General features: G+C 36.7%; 1 protein-coding gene across 2 annotated transcripts in view; it reads left to right on the top strand.

Annotated features, from left to right (window-relative positions):
• Positions 1-7892: 7892 nt before the first annotated feature.
• alk (ALK receptor tyrosine kinase) overlaps positions 7893-25603 on the top strand; it is a 392513-nt gene continuing 374802 nt past the window's right edge. For both annotated transcript variants that reach the window (XM_051869284.1, XM_051869283.1), the window contains exon 1: positions 7893-9787. In XM_051869284.1, coding sequence (XP_051725244.1) covers positions 9067-9787 — 721 coding nt within the window. In that variant the 5' untranslated portion in view covers positions 7893-9066. The remainder of the gene's footprint in view (positions 9788-25603) is intronic.

Below are 25603 nucleotides of genomic sequence, written 5' to 3'. Positions count from 1 at the left end.
TTCTGGGCATCTGAAAGTGTTAATTATCTTGCTGGCAATGGAGGCCTCACTGAGCCATCGGATTTTATCAAAAATATCTTAATTTGTGTTTCGAAGATGAACAAAGGTCTTACGGGTGTGGAACGATATGAGGGTGAGTAATTAATGACAGAATTTTCATTTTTGGGTGAACTAACCCTTTAAGCGTTTACAGTCACAGCTGGCAACCCAAATACCAGAAATACATCATATAAGTAGAAAAGTGGTCAAGGGCAAAGACTACGAGTGTAGACATTGGGACAGGCTTAATATCTATGTGTTAGCTTAGCAAAACATGCTAATGCTGTACTGCAGGTTTGTTGAATCCCGTTCCCGGAGGCTGCCTTCTAGCAAAGTTGAGCTCATCCTAATTAAGCACATCAAACCAGCTAATCAAGGAGTACTAGAAACTTCAGGAAGTTGTGTTGGAGATGGTTAGAACTAAACTCTGCAGGAAGGTCATTGACAAATAAAGCTTCAAAAAAGGCTTTTTTTTTTTTTTTTTTAAACTCTTTTCAAAACTGGTGTAATGCATATTTTTTTAGTCAACAACGTGTTTTCAGTTTCATAAACCAATATGTATTATTTAAATGTACTAAAAATGAATTCAAGCTAAATAGGTTTTACAGAATAAAGTGATATACAGTTAATCCAAAAATTATTCAGACATTTTCGATATTTTTTATATATATTTACTAGTGGGTGCAGGACACTATAGTTCATTTATGTAAGTGAGGATAGCAAAATAAAGTAAACTGTGACATATTATACCCAAAAATTCTTCATACAGTGGACTACCAGTAAAATTGATAAAAAATTTGGAACCAAAAATTATTCAGACACTTGACCATGTTTTGCTTAAGTGTTATCTGACATAATTAAGATTATTTTTTTCTGACACAGTTTAACTCTGAGATCTTGTCATATTTTATTACCATTTTTTAAGCTATAGTGAATAAACTGTATTAATGAATGAAATGTTCAAGGTGTCTGAATACATTTTGGTTTGACTGTATGTTATGAGTTTATCAAATTATTTTAAAAGGAAATAATGCACTTGGACACAAAAATATGCACATCATGTCATTGACCCAGCTGTCTTAGCTTGTCAATATTGTAGCAATAAATAAAGCACAGCTCACACAGAAGTCACTTTCAAACTAAGCTGTTTTCTGTTGGTCAATGTGGCAAATTCACATGACAATCTTGAAAATGAGCAAAATCTTCCAGAAAATTTTCACCCTCATTCTAAACTCCCAATCACATTGATTTTTATTGGAATGACTTCACTCGCAAAATTTCGCTTAGTAGTGGTAAATGTGACTTGACACCTCAAGGATTCTGCTTTAGGCCTATTTAGAAAGTGGGCAGCAAGGCAGCTTGCTGTTTTCTGGAAAAGACCAGATTGAGCAGATTTTAGAAGGTTCTAGAACTGAAGGGGGAGAAAATGAATCCACCACCTGCAAGCCAACAGCTTCCTTGCTATGTCAGAATTAATTTTTACACTCTGCGTGTCTGACAGAGGTGATTATTGTTCAGTTCCCATAAAGTCAGTCAAAGACAGTTCCCACATCCTTTGTGGTTTTTATAAAAGGCCTGTCTTTCCATTTTTTTCAAATGTAGTTTGCATTTTATTCATCAAACATAGAGAAAAAAATGGCATGCATTGGGAATAGGGATGCACTGAGCCGTCCCACAGCCGATGCAAAATGCATGACATGAACAGCACCGGACTGCTTTTCAATCGCCCTCAACACATGTGGGCCAATGAAGAAACAGGGCGGTTCAAATGGAGAACTTTTTACTTTGGAATAATCAAACATCCTCAGGTGCTACAGCGGAGAGGTGGCCAGAACGGGGAGAACCTAGATCGCACTGTAAGTGGAGCACTGGCAACTAGCCTGATTTATGGCTTCTCCAGATATGATGGAGCACTAAGGGGGAGCCTTTTGTAAGTGCATATTTTGCTGCAATTTATCACAACACCTCCACCTTACAGTACTCTTGAGTTTTGGGGGACTGCAAAAGGAGCCATTGATAAAACAAATCTTTTTACCATAAGGTGCACACAGGCTCCCGAAAACTGAAACACCCGAAGGCACTTTGCATTCTGAGGCGATACAACCTGTTGTACTACTGTTGCTAATGCAATATTACAGAAATCTAAGCACCTGTACACTTTGGGAGAATTGCTGCTAAAATCACTTTAACATTTCACAAATACAAATTTTGAGTAACAACAATCACTATAAGAAAAGTAATTAAAGGAATAGTTTAGCTAAAAATTCTAATACACAATTATGTCATTCCAAATCCATATGGCCTATTGGAACACAGAAGGTACTTTGAGCTACTTTGCTCTTTTCATTAAAATAGAAGCAACCAAGAGTTCTCAAATTCAAAAAACTGGAAAAGGTATCATAAAAGTAGTTTTTATGCATTATTCCAGGTCTTGAAGCTTGATTTCAAGTGTAGTTGCGGTCTGAAATGATTTAGAGGGCAATTCATAATGAAACACAAGTGCACTTTACATTTTCAGTGCATAGTAGTCTGATTGTATGATTATTTTTAGTGTGAACTACGGTACTGGTGAACCAACAGTTTAAAGAGAATATTGCTAGAGTTAGTTATTGTTAACACCATTAGACCCCACTGAATTTCATTGTATGGACGAAAACACTGAAATCATAGTGGTTTGGAACAACATGAGGGTGAGTAAATGATGACGATCTCACAGGAAAACGTAACTATTTTGCATGGTGGTGAATTGTATGAAGCAGATTTTACAAAAATGTACACATGAGACAATTTTTTACAAACCAAAAACAAAATAGTTCTGAATTCCAATGAGACTGTGCACTGTAAAAAATGATTTTCATGATTTATCACAACATTTTTTCTTTTGTCAAATCAACTTAATATTAACGTATAATAACATAATATTTGAGTTTCTGTTGATTAAACCAATCGCCTTCATTGTATTAAAGGTGCAATGTGTAAAATTTGGGAGGCTCTATTGATAGAAATGCAATATAATATAGATAACTATGTTTTCAGTGGTGCATAAAGACTTTACATAATGAACCATTATGTTTTTATTACCTTAGAATGAGCCATTCTATCTCATACACCGTGGGTCCCCCCTCCATGTCAAGTCGATATTATGCGCCGGCATGTTTCTACAGCAGCCCTAAACAGACATACAGTGCGTTTTGTCACTATGTTGTTCTTCTAAATTGTTTGTGTTTTTAGAGGCAGATTGCATTGGCACTACATTGAATATGCATGAAGTAGTAGTATTAGTAGTAGTACAACCCAAATTCCGGAAATGTTGGGACGTTTTTTAAATTTGAATAAAATGAAAACTAAAAGACTTTCAAATCACATGAGCCAATATTTTATTCACAATAGAACATAGATAACATAACAAATGTTTAAACAGAGAAATTTTACACTTTTATCCACGTAATGAGCTCATTTCAAATTTGATGCCTGCTACAGGTCTCAAAAATGTTGGGACGGGGGCAACAAATGGCTGAAAAAGCAAGAAATTTTAAAAAGATTCAGCTGGGAGAACATCTAGCAACTAATTAAGTTAATTGATATCAGGTCTGTAACATGATTAGCTATAAAAGGGATGTCATAGAGAGGCAGAGTCTCACAGAAGTAAAGATGGGCAGAGGCTCTCCAATCTGTGAAAGAGTGTGTGAAAAGATTGTGGAATACTTTAAAACAATATTCCTCAACGTCAAATTGCAAAGGCTTTGCAAATCTCATCATCTACAGTGCATAACATCATGAAAAGATTCAGAGAAACTGGAGAAATCTCTAAGGGACAAAGCCGAAGAACTTTATTGGCATGATTGTGTCAATGACCCAGGAATACTTCCAGAAACCACAGTCGGTAAACACAATCCAACTAAAGCTCTATCATGCAAAAAGGAAGTCATATGTGAACATGGTCCAGAAACGCAAAGTGGGAAAGTGTTCTATGGTCAGATGAGTCCAAATTTGACATTCTTGTTGGAAATCACGGACGTCGTGTCCTCCAGGCTAATGAGGAGGGAGACCTTCCAGCGTGTTATCAGCGTTCAGTTCAAAAGCCAGCATCTCTGATGGTATGGGGGTGCATACGTGCATTCAGTATGGGCAGCTTGCATGTTTTGGAAGGCACTATGAATGCTGAAAGGTATATAAAGGTTTTAGAGCAACATATGCTCCCCTCCAGATGATGTCTATTTCAGGGAAGGCCTTGTGTATTTCAGCAGGACAATGCAAAACCACATACTGCAGCTATTACAACAGCATGGCTTCTTTGTAGAAGAGCCTGGGTGCTGAATTGGCCTGCCTGCAGTCCAGATCTTTACCTATAGAGAACATTTGGTGCATCATTAAATGAAAATAAAAAAAAAAATGTCAAAGATGACCACAAACTCTAAACCTATATCAGGCAAGAATGGGACCAAATTCCAACACCAAAACTCCAGAAACTCATATCCTCGATGCCCAGACGTCTTCAAACTGTTTTGAAAAGAAGAGGAGATGCTACACCACGGTAAACATGCCCCCGTCCCAACTATTTTGAGACCTGTAGCAGGCATCAAATTTGAAATGAGCTCATTTTGTGCATAAAATTGTAAAATTTCTGTTTAAACATGTTTTATGTTATCTATGTTCTATTGTGAATAAAATATTGGCTCATGTGATTTGAAAGTCTTTTAGTTTTCATTTTATTCAAATTTAAACATCCCAACATTCGAGTTGTAGTCTGGTTTTTTAGAAGCAGAGACCATTCTTTGTTAGAAGTAAGAAGAAGCCTCATTGCTTCACGCAGGCTACTCTGCTGTCTCAGACGACGACATCTTTGTGTTGTGTCAGCCAGACGGCCACTGTAGCTTCTCCAAAAGGGAGGGGTGTGCACCGTTAGTTGCAGTTTGCAACCTCACCACTAGATGCTGCTAAAATGTACACACTGCACCTTTACCTCAAATATTTAAAGGTGGGATCAATAAATTTTGAAAAACGCTGTTGGACATTGTTGATATTTGAAATCATCCCAAACAAACCCACCCCTCTCTTTATTGCTCCACCCCCAAAACTCACACTCTAATCCTAACCACCCTGCTCCGGTCTTGAACCCCGGCCCCAGCCCGACTAACCTCCAAACAGTGTTTTTGAAATTCTACTGAGTCCACCTTTAATTTCAACTCAAAATTTTAAGGCAATCAGGTACTTACTTACTTTTTTAAGTTAAACCAATAATTCTTTCGTTCTTTTTTTTTTTTTTTTTTTTTTTTTACAGTGTGGTGGAATTTTTCATTTATGGATGAACTATCCCTATAAGCCACAAAACTGATTTCACAGGCTCTTTAGATATTCTGAGGGGTCTTTAATATTCTATGTAGTCTTGTAGATGTTCATTTATAGCATTCTGGAGACTTTATGCTTGTGTTTTTTTATAATTTAGAACTATTTTGTTTTAAATCTCTTTTAAATTCTTTGAACAGCTGCAGAGGGTTCAGAAGATTTGGCCATCACGACGGCAAGACAGTTTCAGCCATTTGCACATTTTATTCCACCTCTTTTGCCCATTAATGAGACCATTGTGAAGAATTCACTGTGCACTGTTCTTTTCATTACTGCATGAAATGAAACTTCGCCATTGATTTCAAAGGCTTGTACATTCATACAGACTACAGTGTAGAGGCTCAGATTTACTGTGAAGGATGTGCTGAATATTAATGAAGCCTATTCATCCCCCTTCTACACCACACTATCTGTTATCACAGGCCCCCACATATGAATAAAACAACCTGACTTTATTTTCCTGGATGTAGGTCCAGAAAGGCTAGTGCAAAATAAAGAGAGTTTCCTTGTACAGCACAGATGCATAGCTCGGATTCAACAGCTCCTCTGCTTCAGCAAGATAGATACTAAAACTGAGAGCCCCCAGGCAGGGTCATAAAGCATTCGGTATTCTTATGGAAAGCTCATGTAACTCAACTTGGTAATGTGTTGCAAATGATTGAAAAACTGCCCATATAATTCATATGCGCACACATAGGTGTCAAATCAAGGAGCAAGTGTCAGCTCTCAGGAGAAACATCACAGGCATGAGCATATTATGAGTAATGGGAGTCAATGAACCAGTGAGATGAATCCATAGACATTGAAATACTGTAGGATACTGTGAAATGAGATATCATTTGGTATCCCACATTGCAATGTAAATTTATAACTGCTGTACTTGTCTGTTCTCGCCACAAGAAAACTTAAGCATGCAAGCTTGGTAAGATATTTTATCACTAAACTATTTTTATGTTGTTAATTGATTGGAAAATGTCTTTGCATGACCTCTAGTGAGTGTCTAGATGTAAGCAAGCACAATGAAACTGAATAAAAATAATAGTTTATATAAAAAAATAAAAAATAAAATGTACACTCTGACCCTCATGCTGTTCTAAACTGGCAAGGCTTTCCTATGTAGAACGCAGAAGGAGTAAGTTTGAAAGCTTTCAAGCTTCAAAGGTGATTCAGAAGTGTCTAAAAAATAGTTTATATGACTCACACACTCTTCTGAAGTTATCATACAAACTCAACTTTGTGTAGAAAATAGACTGAAATTCAAGTTGTCATTCACTGACAACCCTTGCGACCAGATTATCAAATTGAATCCAGGAATCAGATTAGATCAGAATCCGATTTGTGAAGAAATCAGCTGCATTCATTGACAATATCAGACTCAAAATACTGATTCATTTAGTAATGAAACACTACTTCTCCCAATAACTCTTGGAAAGTTCCTTATATTCACTTATATTATGTTGACAAAGATTATAAATTATTCGGTTAAGGTTGTATTAGGACTGTTTTATATGGACCACTAAACCACTGACCCAAATTTGTATTAGAGATTGTATAAAATGTCATTCTTTGGCTTTGATCAATTATTATAATTGATATTTAAAAGGTTTTAATGATCCTAAAAAAAATAAAAAAAATAACTCCAGTTGAATTGAAGCCAAGACTGCACAAGTCTTTTGAATCTGATATGACACATTTTGATGCACTGGCTTACGTAACGCTGCACGACGCAAGTCCCAAAACTAGACGTCAAATCAGATTTCAGCAATGCAATGCTGCACAGTAACCTTGTCTTAATTAAACAACCTCACCATTAAACGGATTGTCTCTTTCATACCATAACAATTAGAATATAGCGCGCAATTAGTCACTCTATTTCCGGGAATGATAACACCCGTATGGCAGGTTGTTAAAATCCCTGTGCCATGAGAGCATTAATGAGCTTGTCACGATGGCACGGATCAGACCAATAAGTGCGACATACTCCCATCTAGCGGAGAAAAGAAAAACGGTAGACACTTTATATTGATTTCATAACTTTCTTAAATAACGTTTACAGATAGGAATACATTATATAATGCTTAAGTTAATGTAGACATATCATTTCATTCGTGTGTTTTAAATCATATTCCAATATTTAATCTTAAATCTGAAAGTCTGAATCCACTATTGTGAAAATGCTTCTATTTTGCATTTTTCTATTTTAATACAAGTTTTGTTTTTATTACAAATAGAATCCCCCCCCCCCCCCCCCCATCATGCACTTAAGTTTGTATGAAAATGTGCAGATTTTTGCAAAGCTTGATGATCCACATTATCCCATCATAATTTGAAGATATTCCAAATAATGATTCAATGTAAATAATGAAATCTTACCTTCTGTAAAAAGTTAAAAATGCCGGTTTCATCTATCTGTCTATCTATCTCTGTATGTCTGTCCATCTGTCATTCACAATTCTTGTGTCTGACAAACACTTTTTTTTTTTTTGTTTTTTGGGGATTGTGATAAAGGATTGTGTGTAAGTCAAAGATTCGTTAAAATTAAAGAAACCAATAATATCTGTTTGATCCAATAGTATAGCCTACAGTAATATAGGCTTTAATTGGTTAATAGGTGTAAATCTCTATTTGGAAAACAATAAAAAGTCCGTCTGCGTTCTGACGCATCTAAGCGCTCGACCCAATCGCTCTGTGACGTGAAATGACATAATTACAGAGGATGTGAATGATTCTCTGAGTAGCTAAATTATTGGGAGAGGATGCTCGTCATACACAGATATTCATTAAAAACTAATTAAGGCGCAATGCCGACATACGGAGGTGTCATCTCGGTCATTTCAATGAGTTTCGAGAATCGTATCGAGCGTCGACACCAATCACGGTAGTTTTAAGGGGCTCATATTCGCGTCTAACGACCTGCTGCTGGTGACGTCATAAAGAGATGCAGAAGTGAGTTTCTCAACCCAAAAAAAAAAAAAAAAAAAAAACAGAGCGCCGAGGTGGCACGCGCACAGTGGGCTCGCGCGCACGCGGCATTTGCAGCCTCAAATGAGCAGCTCGCGCTGAAAAGGCTCCCTCGTTTTGACTGGCTGCGCAGGTAAGACCCGCTCGATTTAGATCGACCACGTACAAAAAGCTAAAAGTATTCTTAGTTACAGTATTATAAAATAAACTTCTGTTTATGATAGTCAGAAGCAGGGTGATATATGGATTATGTCTGATTTCAACGCGTGTAGTTTGGTCGTGTAAATATGTTGGCTTGTCAAAAAGTGGACATGTTAAATGTGTAAGGATTTGTTATTATACGACTACTGAAGATATTTAAAAAGAGGATTGCTGACCGAACGACTCTGAGGTATTGCATGCAGATACAAGGAGCCTTTGAGCAGCCCTGGAGAACTTGTTAGGCATACCAAGAAGCTCCACAAGAGGCGAATCTTTTTTGTGCGATTTAATGAGCCTACCAAGGAAATATTTTGTGGAATATTCTTCTTTAATATGCGGGAATTAAATATCAACATCAAGAGCTTTGATAAAAGCAAACACATCTTAATGCACAAGCAGAAGAAATGTAGACTCGAATAGCTCTCCATTCGTTTCCTGATTCAGCACCCCATTTGGAGAGCGTGAGGGTGCCGGAGTGAAGCAGAACCAAAAGAAAATAGGATCTTTTAAGCCTAAACCATGATTGCACGGATACTCTACTTTTTTCTTTGGTCTGCGGCATTTCTTCCCGAGCTGCAGTGCGCTTCTCAGAGAACCGCGGACGCACTTACTACTTTTCCCACGTCCGTGTTCATCAACGGCACCGACAGAAAGGACTCCAATCAGACCTCCACCTCTCGGTTCAAGAGGAAGACACTCTCGGTGGATTTCGCCGTCCCGTCGCTGTTACGTTACTACTTGGCTCTGTTTATAAAGCGCCCGCTTAACGGAGACTGCCTGTCGTTTAACGGATGTTACACGGTGCGCGCGAACTTGGTCATGCGCTGCGTTCCGTTGCAAAAAACCGTCGCCAGTTTGGTTGATGTAAAGTTGGCCGCGATGAACGTCAACAGATCCAGCACTGGACAGCTCCCGTATCGACAGAAGCGTCCCGTGCCGAAAGTTTTGAATTTGGGTTTGACCAACGCCAGTCGAAAGTCCAATCAAGTTGTGGTGGAGGTGGGCGAAGAGATGGTTAAAACGGGATGTGGAGGACTGCATGTCTACGAGGACGCGCCGGTTGTGTTTCTGGAAATGGACCTATCGCGGATTTTGGAGTGGTGGCTGGGGGCGGAGGGAGGCCGGCTCAGGGTCCGACTCATGCCCGAGAAGAAAGTGCAGGTCCCGGGGAAAGAGGAAAAGTACTCTGCTGCCATCAGAGCTTCGGACGCTCGCCTCTTCCTTCACATAGCTTCAAGTGGTAAGAATTCAACTTGATTGATGATTGCAGTGTTTAATTTGCAGTGTAATTACAATGTAATGTGTAATTACAATGTAATTACTGATGTCCAGGTGGGGGGGCCCTCAACAATTATGAATGTTATTTAAAAAATGACAATCAATTCCTTGCTTGTGCTCAGTTATTGTAATAGTAAGCAGTTATATTCATTACACAGTTCTTTCTGCAGTCAGGTATAATTCTTAATAATGACCATTGACAATGGAATGCTATGTAACTTCAGCTTAACTCAATATTTCACGCCTATGTATTTATTAATTTGCTGACTAGCTGTGTAATAAGCCTGATAATGTCATAATAGACCCCTTCAAGGTGTAACAAAACTTTATCTTGATCACCCTGTTGGGGTTTATTTTTGCAATAATGACTGGCCGGCTGTACATTTTCCCCAGCATACAAGTACAACAGTGAGAAAAGTTTGTGTACAGCAAAAAAAGGTTTTTCACTGTGATTTGGTTATACTGAGATTTGTCACCTCCCTTTTTGTATTGTTGCAATGTTATCAGTCTTGGTAATTCATTGGCTGTTCAAAAGGGTGGCACTACAACACCATTAAAGACTACACAGCATCACAGCATGCACAACAAGGGGCACTTTTTGCAAAATCGCATAAACTGACAGATGCAAAAACCATTTGATGGCTTTCCCCACCCCTCATGTAAAATTCAAAACAGTTTATTATTATTCTTTCATTGTAATTTAAATTTGAGAATTGCAGTGTTGGTGTAAGTAGAGTGACCACTTGGGAAGCTCTACTGCAGGCTTTCATTCAATACTTGGCATTAACAACTTTTTATCAATGTGCAGTTATGTTTGAAGTATTTTTCTTGACAAATCAGTTTATGGCACCTCTTTCCCTAAATGATTTGTGAAAGGAGTCTGTCCCATGTTCTCAGAGACCACTCGAAACTATAAAGCGCATAGACCTCAAGAGATAAGAAGAGGTTTTATGGCCTCTGAAAAAGCACTAGGCTTTTTGTAGTATATACTGTATGTTCCAAAATACAGGCTTTGGTACCAAATTATGGGTTATTTCATTAGAAGTCCAACAGCTGCTGACTCTCTCAGTTTTTGTTGTGGTTGTGTTACTTTTTTAGTGTGAGTCCCACAGCGTTCTTGCTTTATCAGGGTAAATAGCACTTCTGATTAGGTTAGCATAATTACCTAAAATTGTCTCTGTCATACTCTGTACACCTGGTCTTTGATTCTGACACATTCTTATTCATCTCACTTGAAAGCTTTCTCGTATTTTGGTGAATTTTATGTAGCTGTTTCAAGCACGATTCAAGTTTCTTGTGCAGCCCACATATTGTGATTTGAAAGGTTTCTGAAACCCTTAATCAGTGTATGATGCTATTCAAGGCTGGCTCATTCTTTGCTTATTCAAAAATGTAATACATATTCTATGGCATCCATCATCAACCCTCTCCATCAAAGATGTTCTTTTGAAGGAGCAGATCAATGAAATATAGTGGTATTTTATTTTTCTACATGTTCTGCTGTTTTACACATAAACAGAGTGACCTTATGTGCATTTAAAAATGGTGTGTGGATAAATGATTATTATAGTCTGTCTGGAATCCTTTATACCAATCGTACTTTGATTACAGCAAAGATATAGAGACTCGAGAGCCTCTTAAGTTATTTATGAAATTACAAGAACTGTAATCATGCCAAAATCACATAAACTTGCTTTTTCTGTGATATTTTTTTTAGGTTGAAAAAAATATATGAATTTAATAAACCGTCATGAAGAAGATACTATTTAATGCCGAAATTAATTTAAAATCGCATCATGCCATATGACAATGTGATGCCATTACTAATCATATGTATTTGTACATTAAGTCTAGTACTTTTTTTATTGTTGTTTGTTTAGTTAAACACTAAAACTTTTAAGTATGTACAGCTTTACAGATGTACGTGGAATTTATAGGTTGTGTATATTATCATATTAATAATGAAATCAATAAAATATGTTTGATTTCATAATTTATTTAACACAATTACCGCATCCTATTTTTAAACACATCGGTAGTGTTTCAGTTAGGTTTCATACTTCTTGAGCTTTAATGATAATTAAATTCATCAATACAAAGAGTGCAAATTACTTTCATTAGTTTCATCTAGATTCCATTTATAAATAAATTTGCCATTAAAAAGGTCATTTACTTGTAAATGAGAGTCTGAGTATTGAACTTGGTCACCTGTGGCGATGCCCTCTCGGAAATTCCAGCAATTTCAGATCTGAACTCTCCTTAGAGGATTTATAAAAATACAAACTCTAAAGTCAAATCATCGATTGCATTTCAGTGTCTTTCCAAACATACATAAATGTATGTGTACAACATATGAATATGAATGAGATCACCCTGCATATTTCCTGTTTTACTGTAAAGGGTCTTGAGCAGATGAAGTATGATCCACGAACATCACATCATCTGTTAGGACTATCAAAGGCTTGTTTTCTTTTGCGGAGTGGCCAGGTTTAATCCTTCAAGACTCCCTGAGGCTGCTGGGACTTTGTCATCTGAGGGTCAGAAAAGTCATTAAGATTTCTCTCTTCTCAGGCCTGGTGCTTTGTGACATTGTCTGTCCTCTGCTGCTCTCAGCATTCTTCATTACAATCAAAATTTCCTCTTCACAGGCAAACTATTCATGTTCTTCATTTGTCCTCAGCTTTTTTCTGTGGTATGTGAAGAGCATACAATAAATAGTAGCCTAATATTTCAACTCAGGCTCATTGAAAAACGTGCCTGTGGCGACATTTCTGTAAAAATGGCATTACGTTGATTTTTTGCATGCATCACGACACTTTTAAAGTAGGTGGTGCTAAAAACGTGTTCGGTTTTATAGAAAATCTGGCAGCGTTTTATCGCATTGATTGTTGTGAGTGCCGTTAAAAGGCTAATGCTCATCCGCGTTTTAAATTAATGTACCACCTACTAAACCCTAAACATATCTGATAGTGTTAACAAAAGGAAATGTGAGACAAAAACTCATTTGCTGAATCAACCATTCCATTTTAGCTTGCTTCTACAAGTCTTTGAGCTCAAATGCAATGCTGTAGGTAAATTTACTACATCAGAAAAGCCATACAAATGGAGATGATAATGTGTTGGAAACATCAAATAATGCACTATGGTAAAAGTGTTTTGAGTATTGTTCAAGGAAACATGCAGAAATAAGTCTTTATTAATCGATAATCTGCCCCTGTAATTGTGATTGCGTGAAGGAATAGAAGTTGTTGGTGTTTTACTTCCTCTAGTGTTCATTTCAGCTGAAACTGCAGTGAATTGTATGTATAAGTATGTTTTTGGAGTTTTGCAAAAATGTAGGTAGAGGCACTCCAATGTTGTAATATTTATAGTCATAGTAGTAGTAGTAGTAGTAGTAGAGATCAATATGCAGGATATTTTTTGGTAACACTATTTCGATGGTCCACTTCAGACATTCTGCTAACTATAAGTAACTTTGCAACTACATGTGAACTTACAGTCATTAGAGTAGACTATCTGCTTAATATCTACTAGCACTTTATTTTGATTCTCCCCAACAGACATTCTACTGACTACAAATAACTTTGCAACTGCATGTCAACTTATTCTACTAACCCGAACCCTAACACCTAACCCCAAACTAACAGTCTACTACAGTCTACTAAAACTCAAATGAGTGTTAGTTGACATGTAGTTGCAAAGTTACTTATAGTTAGTAGAATGTCTAAAGTGGACCATTAAAATAAAGTGTAACCTCTTTTTTTCTGTTTTATTTGTGTTAATTTTGTTTGTTTGTTTGTTTTTTGACTTAATTTAAAGTAAGAGTTCATCCAAATTCAGTTCTTGTCATCACTTGCTCATCTTTATGTCATTCTGAACCTATATGTTATAACAAACCCTTTATTATTCTGTGGAACACAAATTTATAGTCACCTCATTTGTCAAGCATCTAGTAAAATTCTCATACTGGGTGTTCTGGATTGTTTTTGGCCCCCTATCGGTAAACCTCTTTTAAACAGTGTGCTTCTCTCTGAGTTGAGAAGATCAATAATCCACCTGCTCGGAACAGTTTATCTCTGAAACTGCAAGTACACAGACAGGAAAGGATTCTCTAATCTTTTTCAACAATGTTTATGTCTGTAATTTTTTGGAGGGTAGAATATTTTCTCCAATTTCAGTTTAATGTGCAGAGATACCTTAAGTAAGGCATTCTCAAAGATTGATTTCCCTAGAGAGTGTAAACACTGTGGTTCTGTGGCACTTTCAACATTGCTCTGTTTGTTTGAGCAGCCAGGGACAGAAACATTTGTTCATCCAATGGTGTGAGATTGTGGTGTTTGTCCGAACAATGGAATACACTGCAAACCCGAATAAAACCTCAAAAAATTTGAGGTAATCAGTTACATCAAAAATGTTTAAGTTAATAAATTCAAAGTTTTGCTCTTAACTTGAAATATTTGAGTAAACTAATTCATACATTTAACTTGGCTAGCTAAACTAGCTGATTCAGTAAATGCTAACCTGCTAATTGGTAACACAATGCTTTGAAAGCATTAGCATAGCATAGCAAATACTGAATGAGTACAGCAATATAGAACACTTAACACTGTCTAATCTGTTCTCACACTAAGCTCATGCTCACTCTTCACCATGATGCTAAATTAAAAGAAACAAGTTCATAAAACTCAAAGCAATGAAACAGTTCAGATTACTTAAAATGTGTCAGTTTTGTGAACTCCAAAGAAAGTTCTAACTGTTCATAAAAGTAAATTTGATTGAACTAATTTGTTTAATTTAAGTTTACCCTACTCAAACCAATTAATTATTTTTAAGCATTAGGGTTTACAGTGAATAGAATAGAATAGAATACTTTTCATTCTCCAATTGCAAAAATACATTAAAACTTCTATCCCACTTCAAAAAAGACAATTTAATCACTTAAAAAGCAAAACCCTCTCATTCTGAACTTCTGCAAATCTCTAGTTTGTCCTTTCATGCTCAAGAAGAACTCAATTCAGTATTCACTGAACAGCACTATGAGAGGTGGCTTTTTGCACGTGGGCTCTGGATGTACCCAGTAGAGAAAACAGCGTGCAAGTGCTGAATTGAGTTCTCTTTCGCATCTTCTTGCACATGAATGGTTTAAAACCACATTAAATTGCGCACACAGGAACCGATAAGCAAAATCAAAATTTTTATTTTATAACAAGTATCCGATTCCTGGCCTTAAGTGTCCAGTTCCGGAATTGGAATTGATTATTGATTCTCAACCCTACACATAGGACTAGCGTGAAGTAGCTAGCATTATTTAAATCCTCATCACCACACTTTGGTTAATAGCAGCTTTTAGCCTTTTGTATTGGCAGCCTTATTTTGGCCAGTATTTCAGAGGCAGCCTTGACTTTTGTGCATTGAGCATTATGAATGGCTTAGGACATGCATTTCAGGATTTGTTTGAGAAACATAAGCCTATTATCTCCGCATATGAAAGACTTACAGAGGAAATGGTGCCTTGATGAAAACAATCAGGAGAATGCAATTTTTGTCAGTGTGTTTTTATTTCCCTCAATGTCAACATCAATTGAGCTAACAGTGCTAATTATGCAGATTACAGCAAAACAGCAATTTGGGGAGATTAGCATATTCACTTTGTATAGAAGTCTGTAGCTGTGAGGTTATATATTTGAGACTTTGTTTTTGAGTCAGACAGAGCTTTTTCAGTAATCTTAAGCCAACATTTTTTTCACTCAGACCTGATCTAAAATTAGATCTATATTCATCTAAATAACATACTTGAAAGTCGCAGATTTCAATGTCTCAGACATTTTGGCGCATCTTCATGCACACCTGCTCACCCACACAGATTTAATGCAGATTTTGCTTTGAAGCATGGTTAGTGTTCTCACAGGAGCCTTACTCTCCTTATAGGATATGTTGTTTTCGGATTTGGTTGAAGTTCTTTCACAGGGTTGCATGAAAACTGATGTTGCATGGAAGGAAGCCTTTGGTTTATGGTTTAACAGAAGGCGCTGAATTCCAGTGGAGTCAAAGGCTTTATGTTTGGAGGCGTTTGTGTGCCGAGTGTGCCGTCTCACCAGATTGAGCCTTGATGTAAGGTCTTGAGGTGCGTGGAGCATCTAGGCATCCTCTAATGATAGGATAGTGCATGGAAGTAAGTGAGAATCAATTGCCTCTTGACTTTTCAAGCTTGTATCAATCAGACACTCATGGGAAAATCAATAAGGTGTCAAATGGCACAGGGGTTCATTATTTATGTATTTTTATAATCAATGAACTGGAGGTGCATCTGTTTACAACCAAGGGCATTCAGATACTTAAATCAATTCAAATACATAAATTATACATAAATAAAATTAGGCCTAAATATTTTGGTTTTGTGTGAGTGTATAAAAAGGCAGGCTGTCTAAAAGCTTGCAGAAACTTTGAATAAGTGAAATTAGCAAGAAATGTGAGTAACACATACTTCAGAATTAAAGTGAAACATAGGATTTTGTTTAGAAGTGTTAGGGAATTGCTGTCAAGGGGGAAAAATAATACTTCAAATATATTCAGATTTCTGCCAAAAAAGCCTTGGCATATCTTAAAAACACTGACAAGTGCTGACACTGACATGAAAATATTTTGTGAAAAGTTTTCTAACTTCATTTTAATTACAAATAAGTGTGTCCACCACAAAAGTTTCAAATCTGAATAGATGAAACATTGACCGGGACCTCAGACCTTTCCAAGACTTGCAAGGGAAGTTGAACCCTAGTTCAATAGTCCACTTTTTTTCTTTTTTCTTTTTCTTTTTTTTTTTTTTTTACTTGAACCCAAGTGCAATTTGGTGCGAACAGTGCAAGATGATCACTAAGGCCCTCAGCTGCTATTTTCACTCATATGATTTCACACACATGTGAACACTCAACAGAAGTGGGAATAGGCTCTCTCAACTTAAAGAAACACTCACAACAACCACAACAAACAGACATTTTGCTTGACTGCACTTACTTAGTAAGCAGATGAAATTTTATTTTTCTGATATTATGTTCATTTTACTGACCAAATTCCCATTCTGTTCCAAGAGGAATACTGGGCCCGAGTAAAAATTCAGTTATAGTTGCTTTCATTTTAATAGCATCCATCTTTGAAGGATTTTAATGTTTGGCTCAGCTAGCCATGCAGATAGATAAAAATCTATGCATCTTAATGAGCTGCCCTTCTAACCTGCCACCATCTATCTCCAATGCTAATGTGCACTGGTTCACTCCGAAGGTCCATCTGCAAATGGCCTTTACTGATGGCAAAATGTATATAGCTTCAGCATGGGCAATGGGACTTCTGGGGTCCTTCTTCACTATAGCCAGAAACACCGGTATGAATCCCACTCGGAACCTGAGGGGTTACATTGGTGCCGTGACCCGGATGGGAGTGAGGTTTAGGGGGGTGAGTGTAATGGAGGTTTGATGCTGTGTTTTTTAGCGTCCTTGTTAACGCGTCTGCCTCCCATGCCAGGAACGCTGGTTCGAATCCCGCTCAGAGAGTTTACACATGCTCTTGCAAACTATTCTAACTCAAACTTTAAGAGAAAATACTTTTTAAATAAAGACTGGAAGAGTTGTTGGAAGCTTAGTGATGGTGACGTTGAAGTTATGTGACTGTAGTGTAGTTCATTTATAGCCTACATTTAGCTTTTTACTTCTGCCGATTGTATTTAGGCAGCAAAATTCTTTTAAAAAGATGTGTTCATTTGTTAATATTATTATAATGAACAAAACATGTAAGAATCATAAACTTTTTTGTTGGTCGCAGAGCTTATATTCTGCAATTATTCAAAAGCCAATGGAAAAATGCTATTGGGTTCTTGTTGAGGGAACCAGGGTGATGCTCGCTTCCAGGTTGGCCTACAAAAATACAGGATAGTTCCTGGGAACTAATTTCTCCCCCGGGCCATGTTCCTGGTTGCATTCGCACTGGGAATAGGAGCTGTTACAAACGCTAAAAATAAAAACCGCTGAATGGAGGATGCCGTGATCGGAGCTGTGTTTGTTGTGTGTCCTGGGTTTCATGATAACGAAGATGGAAAGTAAATGCATAATCTACGCGACTAAAAGAGCAAAAAGTGGGGCTAAGAGACAAAATCTCCTATGACAACTTTGAGTATTGCATATCATCGAGGCGGAGAAAGAGACTGTCCTCCTCCAAAACGGGTAGGTAGTTTTTTCAAGCACCTTAAAGTCATGAGCCCTCTAGCTGGCGTAAAAATAATGACAGTGTCGTGTTACATCTGTTGTCATGAAATGACGTATGACCGTCATTACCAATGTGTGGACTTTTTACACGGTCCCTTAAAGGTGCAATATGTAAGAATTTTGCAGTAAAATATCCAAAAACCACTAGGCCAGTGTTATATATTTTGTTCGCTTGAGTACTTACAATATCCCAAATGGTTGCAACTATTTGTAAATCGTTAGAAAATTTAAATTTCAACCAAGGCTCCGGGACATGTGAGGAGTCGCCTGTCAATTGCGTCATACCCTCGGTTTCCGGTTTTATTTTGTAGAAACCATGGAAACACCAAAGACGCTTTAATATTTACATGTTTTAATAGACAAGGGAACAACTGTTTTGATATATTTATAGACAAAAAAAACTAATTATTGTTATATAGCTCAACATGTTTAGTCTTATTGTTTAAATCTAATTTTCTTGATTATTTGCGAGTACCATGCTTTACCATGCCTCAGAGAAAAACACTATTTTGTGAAGTAGCTAACATAGCATAATCAGATGCAGCTTTATTTTTAGTAACAGTAATACAGCATTTTCTCGATCATACAATACGTTTTAAAATTAATTGCATGCTATTTATCAACACAAGCCATCCAGCATTTAATATGATATTCTAAAATCGATCTAGCTTACTGCAATGTGCAACAAGTGTCTCACAGCAGCTGCCGAGTGAACGCACAGAGTAACGTTATAACATAATTTTAACACACTCAAATGTATCTAATATGATAAACAGAGCTGCGTTACCTCCTACTCATGACCGGAAAAGCGGAAGGGGCGCCGGCGACTGTGGCATAATAAAAGTTCCGCTGCTGTCGAGGCGTGTGTTGCGCAATCACTCCAGCGGCCTCGTTCAGCTCCCACAACACTCGGTCCTGCTCTGCTTCATACTACAATAACGTTAATAATCGCATCCATGAACATGATTTCTTCCCGAGTCCTATCCCTATTCTTTTGCACCGTCCGTTGAGGTGAAGACCACATGTCCCAAGATTCCGCGCTCAAACTTGGTGTCATCAAGCTACGCCTTTGTTTTGAATAGACCTCTAGCGACCTCTAGCGGACAGAAAATTTTACATATTGCACCTATGCACCTTTTACATACTGCACCTATGGAATTAGGACAAATGGTGGTTCCATTTGTCCTAATTCCATTTAGCAAAACTATTTTTTTTTTTTAACAACTACCCCTACCAATTTATAGTGCATATACATTTCATGAGCACACACTTTCCCTGGGATCGAACCCATGATCGCATGATTGCATATTGTTGCATATTGCAATGCTCTACCAATTGAGCTATGCGAAACCCAAAATATGAGGCAGATAAAAGGGTACAATGCATTAAAATGAAAGTGTCCTGTTGCCGATAGGGGCGCAACTTTAGTAAACGCCGTCGTATTTCATGAAGTGACAAACAACCTATATGGGTGTATTGGTTGGAGGACATGTTGACTCTGAAGTAGGAGCTAAATTAGTTCCCCCAAAAGGAGTTCCTAGAACTAAAATCGTTCCTAGTTCCTGCAGTGCGAACACAGCAAAATCCGGTTACTTCAGCCAATAGTTCTAGGAACTATGAAAAGGTTCCTCTGGTGCAAAAGCCCCTGTTGTTACTCTTGACCATATGCAAGAGAATTACAATTTATAGATGTTTGAATAAAGATCGAAACATTTCATTATCATAATTAATACAAGTTAATATGATTCATGATTAGTCATTTTAATAATTATTACAAAGCGTCTTTGATGACTTCAAATGGTTTTAGCATTTCTTTGGGGTTCCAAAAATTAAAGCTGGATTTGGCATTGTTCTCATACTCAGTGGCTGATGTAAACCCACATTCTCTAATCCTCTAGTTATAAATATTATATATTTACCCAAAACCATGAGTTTTTGATTAACTACTTTGTGCTGCATGGGCAGCTTTTTGCAGCTTGAAACCAAATAGGAAAAGGCATATCGAGTGGAATCTTCTTGTGCTCTCTCTGTGACTTTATTAAGCAACTACTTGAGAGAGCATGTGTACATGTGTGTAGAAGAACATAGCGTTTGATACGGCAAGGTGATTTTAGAGCCTCTAGTGCAATCTTGCTGCATTGTAAGTAGGTATCAGCACACTTCTCATTGGAATGCAGAGTGCAATCAAGTATCACTCTACACAAAATGACCTCACTGACTATAGTGCTCTTACATAAGGATAAGGTGATAATGTGCATGTGTTATAATTCCTATATAACTAAATTGGGCATACAGCATTTTTAGGCAAGTTTTAATTATGCATGCTCTTTTAAAGGACTCGATTTTATAAACTAGAATTATAATTAGCAAGCTACAGTGGAGGGTGGATGACTTTTTTTTTTTTTTTTTAAATAATAGCATTCTTCTAGTAACAATAACCATTGGTGAGAGATTTTAACAAGGCCAAATTTAAGAGTATCTTCCTCATTATTGAAAAACTTGACAAGTGGAATGAAAAGAATATAATGAAAATTCATAATTACGTCTCTACAATTTTTTTTTTTTTTTTTTCTCAATCTTTTTCTAATCAAGTACAATCAGGGGCCTCATCTTGTTTGATTATTTTCTCTTTTTATTTAGAAATTGATAGTTGAATACATAAATATTATCATCATTAAACATCATTCAACAAATGAATGATGATTTTGCGCTAAGTTTGCTATCAGTGCAAAAACAGCTTTACACTTTAACACTTGAGGTAAAGACTCAAAAATATTTTAAAACATAATTCTAATTGGATTAACCAAAATATAAAGCTATGACAAAACTGCTTATGTACACACCCTTGTGACTTTATGATTCACATTAGTTGCATTATAAAGTGTTACCTTCTATTTTAATGCGAAAAACTGTGATGTTGCTTGGCAACAACTGTGTTTAACAAAACCCCTTATTAACAAGTTCCTTCTTGTCTTGACTTGTTCAGGACATGTTCCATTCTGTATTTTAATGTTTATTCATCATTCTAACATGCAAATAACTTAAACCCACTGATAGCTGCAGAAATAAATATTCTTCTATAGCAAAATATCTTCTGGTTGACACATTTCTATCACTTCACAGTACATATACACAGCTTCTAGTATGTGTTGTCATTTGTTATTGTATTTCATACTACAGTATATACATCAACACATAACATAATGTTTGCGGTAGTGTTTCTCAACTTTAGCCAGTACCATTTTCTAAGAAAAACTTTAAAATTCCCCTCTGGTATCGTGATGCCATTTTAACTTATTTTTTTATTTATTTTTTAATATGATGTTTTTTTTAATGAGATTATACCACCAGCAGGCAGGCATTCCCATATCATTAAATGCAAAATGAAAAAAAAAAAAAAAAAGTTCCAACTATTCCTTGAATGTTTTGCACTCGTCCACTTCAATTTCAGGGGAATTTACCCTTGAGGTTAATTCTGATTGGTTGGTCATAGTGATGTAACATGCTATCTTACTGAAAGTTGTTATTACAACTGACTAACCTCAGATGAAAACTTGTTAAAGCAAAAATGTTTGAACAAAATGAGACTTTGAGCCATTAAAGAGCTGTGTGAGGGATGAAGTGTCAAGGGTTTACAGAATGCCAGGGGCAAGTGTTGCACTAAGACCTACTTCGAAATAAATAACCTCAAAAGAGATGCCACTGAAACTCCATCTTTGAAAATTGTATGAGTTTAAAGCTTGATAACATTCTAAGAGAGTCCTAAAATTTCTCTAAAAACATGATCACATTGATATGTCCCACCCAAACCTCCTTTTTCAAAAGGAAACACATCAACACTGGAAAGAAATCTGCACTCACTAAGAGCAACTTGTAGTGTGTTCTGGGTTACAATGAGATAACAAAGCTACGATTCCAAACACGGAAGCCAGTTCAGTAACTTGGCAGATGATGCAACACGGACTTATCGAAGTTCAGCCTTCAAGGCTTTCAGAGAAAGGGGAGACAAGACCAGCACTTTGACAGTAAGCCTTTAAACTCAAAGTTTCACTTGACGTGTAATGTTTTAAAAAGTAAAGAAGCAAAAATGACAATTTGAGGACTCTTTAGACAACATTAATTGTTGATTGATCCACAAGTTTCTGTAGATGAATCATTTATGAATATTATGTTAGATTAGTCTGTATAGGCATTAAATTTAAGCCTGAACAAAATCTAAGAATCTGACCTGGGGTTAATGACAATGTCAAATAATTTAAAGGGTTAGTTCACCCAAAAATTAAAATTCTCTCAATAATTACTCATCCTCATATCCTTCCAGACGTGTAAGACTTTCATTCTTCTTCGGAAAACAAATTAATATCTTTTTGATGAGAGCTTAGAATCAGGTTCAGTTCAGATTTTGTTATGTTCGCTGATCAATGTTTATATGTGAATAAAAGCCTAAATTAAATCTGCTCATCATATAAAGCGATCGAGTGGCATCTGGCGTAAAACGTGCCAAATCGGCTGTGCGGATCACTCTACTGACAAGAAAGGGAGCAAGCCAAAAGAGAGAGAGAGAATATAAAGCGATCAAGTATCTTCACAAAATTTGGACTAAACCACTCAATTCATATGGATTAGTTTTACGATTTATGAACTTTTTGAAGCTTCAAAGTGTCAGTTGCGTAGCTGTCAATGGAGGGAAAGAAAGCTCTCAAATTTCATCAAAAAGATCTTCATTTGTTTTTCAAAGATGAATGAAAGTCTTACGGGTTTGAAACAACATGAGAGTGAGTAATTAATGACAAAATTTTCATTTTGGGATGAACTAACCCTTGGTGAACTCAACCTGAACTTAAAATTATTCCTTATTTCTTCAACAAGACACACAGATTCTCATAGCTCTGACTAAAATATGAAGGACCATGTACACACTGGAAAAAAAGTAACATCTACATTAACTGCTTTTATTCAAGTCAAAAAATATATTTCAGTAACATTATCCAACTAAATACATTGATTTAAACCAACAAAACTATTTTTTATCCGCTAAATCAGGTAGAAATAGTTCAATTGCAAGTTACCACTTTTTACAGTGCATGCGTCAAAAAGTTACTGATGTAAACTCAAACCTAGCCTTAAACCGGACGGCTTGTTGGGTCTGTCAGGCACAGGTTGGATCACAGACCTCTAGATGTTAGAAACAGGCATGCTTAAACTCATTTCTATGTGATGGGCATGTAGAGTGGATATCTTTCTTGACAGCTTCTGAGTCAGCACAACCTCCGAATGAGAGAAAGAGCAAGGGAGTGTGATGTGAAGACAAGAGACAAAAGATAAAGAATTAGTGCTGACTTACGGCAAATCTGCAGGAAAATGACATCCACCACAGGATATCAACTGCCAGTGCAATTCTAATCCAGTAGAGATACGAGTCAGACTATGAATGGGAATGGAACAAGCTGTTATTTCATATCTGTTTGGCTTCGGATATTGCTGAGATGCATGTGTAAGTAATTGATTTGTATGCTTGGAGTGGGCCAAGTGGTTCCTTTTAGAGTACAGCATTACAGCCAAGTTCAGGATGTAGTGCACATGATGCCAAAGGATTACGCACTGATTTGCCTTGCTTCTTAGTCTGCGTTTTTTTCTTATTGTCATGACAGGCATAAGAAAATTGCAGCTTCTAAGGTCCTTTTGGCTGGGTCTTGTATTTCTGCGTGCATATTTGTATGTATGCATTTTCAGCTCATAATTTATGCAGCAGAATTAAGCTGCAGTCACACTAGTCTTTGAGCACATGAAATTTCTATGGACACTGTAACGGTCGTGATATCACATCATATGACATCACACTCTGCGGTGTCTTTTTATAAACATGAATTCAACATATAACAAACAGTAATACATTCAAATTGTACAAATATACTTGACTTTACTGCAAAATATGCATTCTTTTAATTCAGCCAAGAGGTCACGGCGTGACGTATCAATCTTCTACTGGTCAAAAGTTTTCACGTGATTCGAATTCGTAGATCAGAGTTCACCAACCTTGAACTTTGGAACACAGTCGTTTATTCAAGTTATTTTAATTTATCACATGTATTACAATTGTATTTCTACAGTGAAAAACAAAGGGTGAGTAGATGATGACAGAATTTTAATTTATATCTTTGTACTATCCCTTTAAAACAGTCAAGGAGAGCGCTAGGTGCTCTTTCACAATGCTGACAGTGAATGAGTGCATCATTAGAGAGGTTGGAGCTCAGAGAAATGAAGAAAAAAAAAATATGAGTTGGATCAGCATGTGGCATTAAGAACCTACGTTCTGATTAACTGACGAGAGAGCAAAGCGTGTTGCTGTTGATTTGACACAGTTGTTAACCCTTACAAACTTCTGACCCCTCTCAGTGTCACCACATTTAACATCACATTGATAAGGCCCCGTGCTGTTTATTTGTATCATAAACCCCCATGTAACCAGCAGAGGCCATAATCCTTCCCTCTCATTCATACTGTTTTTAGCTTATGTCAAACTCCAGGATACAGCATAAGCGGATTGTAAAAGGAGGAAACGCACTTAAAGGAATAGGTTACTCTCCCCAAAAAATAAATAAAAAATAATCATATCATTCCCAACTGTTCTTTCTTTCATGGAACACAAAAGGTGTTCAAGCTATCAAGCTCCGATATGACAAAAAATGTAATAATAATAAAATGTAGTAATATAATAAAAGTAGTCCATACTACTCTTGAACTATATTTCAGGTTTACTAAATCCATTCGAGAGCTATGTGTGAGCTATTTACTGAAAATTTTAACATCTGCTCTAGTTCCCAGTGGCACCTTCATAAGAATGATGAGAGAAATAACGATTCATGAATGATTCATTATTTAGAGTCTGATCTTTTCAATAAATCTGTTGATGTGCTTTTCCCAAAAGCATCGTTAACCAACTATGGTCGCAAGTTTATTTGTTAGCAGCATTCAACAATTTAGTGTTTTCCGAAACCATAGATCAAACGAGCATTCTCAAACAGCATGCAGAGATTGGAAAAGGAAACTGCAAATGATTCAAACATTTGTAAATAAAGCAAAATGATATAGAACAAAAAGAGTGAAGTCCTCAGATGCCGTATTCACTATTTACAGCAATAATCTGACATTAATTTGATCTTGCAGCAAATTGCAAACATCTATAACAGTTCTATAGGCATATTGTTAAACCAACATGGATTGAACAACAGATGTGCAAAGAAGTTACAGTTTTGGGAAAGTCGTGACTAGCTAACAATTTCTCCAATGATGCATTGTTCTATGGTAGTTAAAGGGTTAGTTTACCTAAAAATGAAAATTCTGTCATTAATTACTCACCCTCATGTCGTTCCAAACCCGTAAGACTTCCGTTCATCTTCGGAACACAAATGAAGATGTTTTAGATAAAATCTGAGAGCTTTCTGTCCCTCCATAGATAGCTACGCAACTACCACTTTGACGCTTCAAAAAGTTCATAAAGAGATCATAAAACTAATCCATATGAA

This window comes from Ctenopharyngodon idella, chromosome 17 (assembly GCF_019924925.1).
Source record: "Ctenopharyngodon idella isolate HZGC_01 chromosome 17, HZGC01, whole genome shotgun sequence".
Taxonomy (NCBI): domain Eukaryota; kingdom Metazoa; phylum Chordata; class Actinopteri; order Cypriniformes; family Xenocyprididae; genus Ctenopharyngodon; species Ctenopharyngodon idella.
Note: the sequence above shows the minus strand (reverse complement) of the source record. Positions and strands in the feature narration are given on the sequence as shown.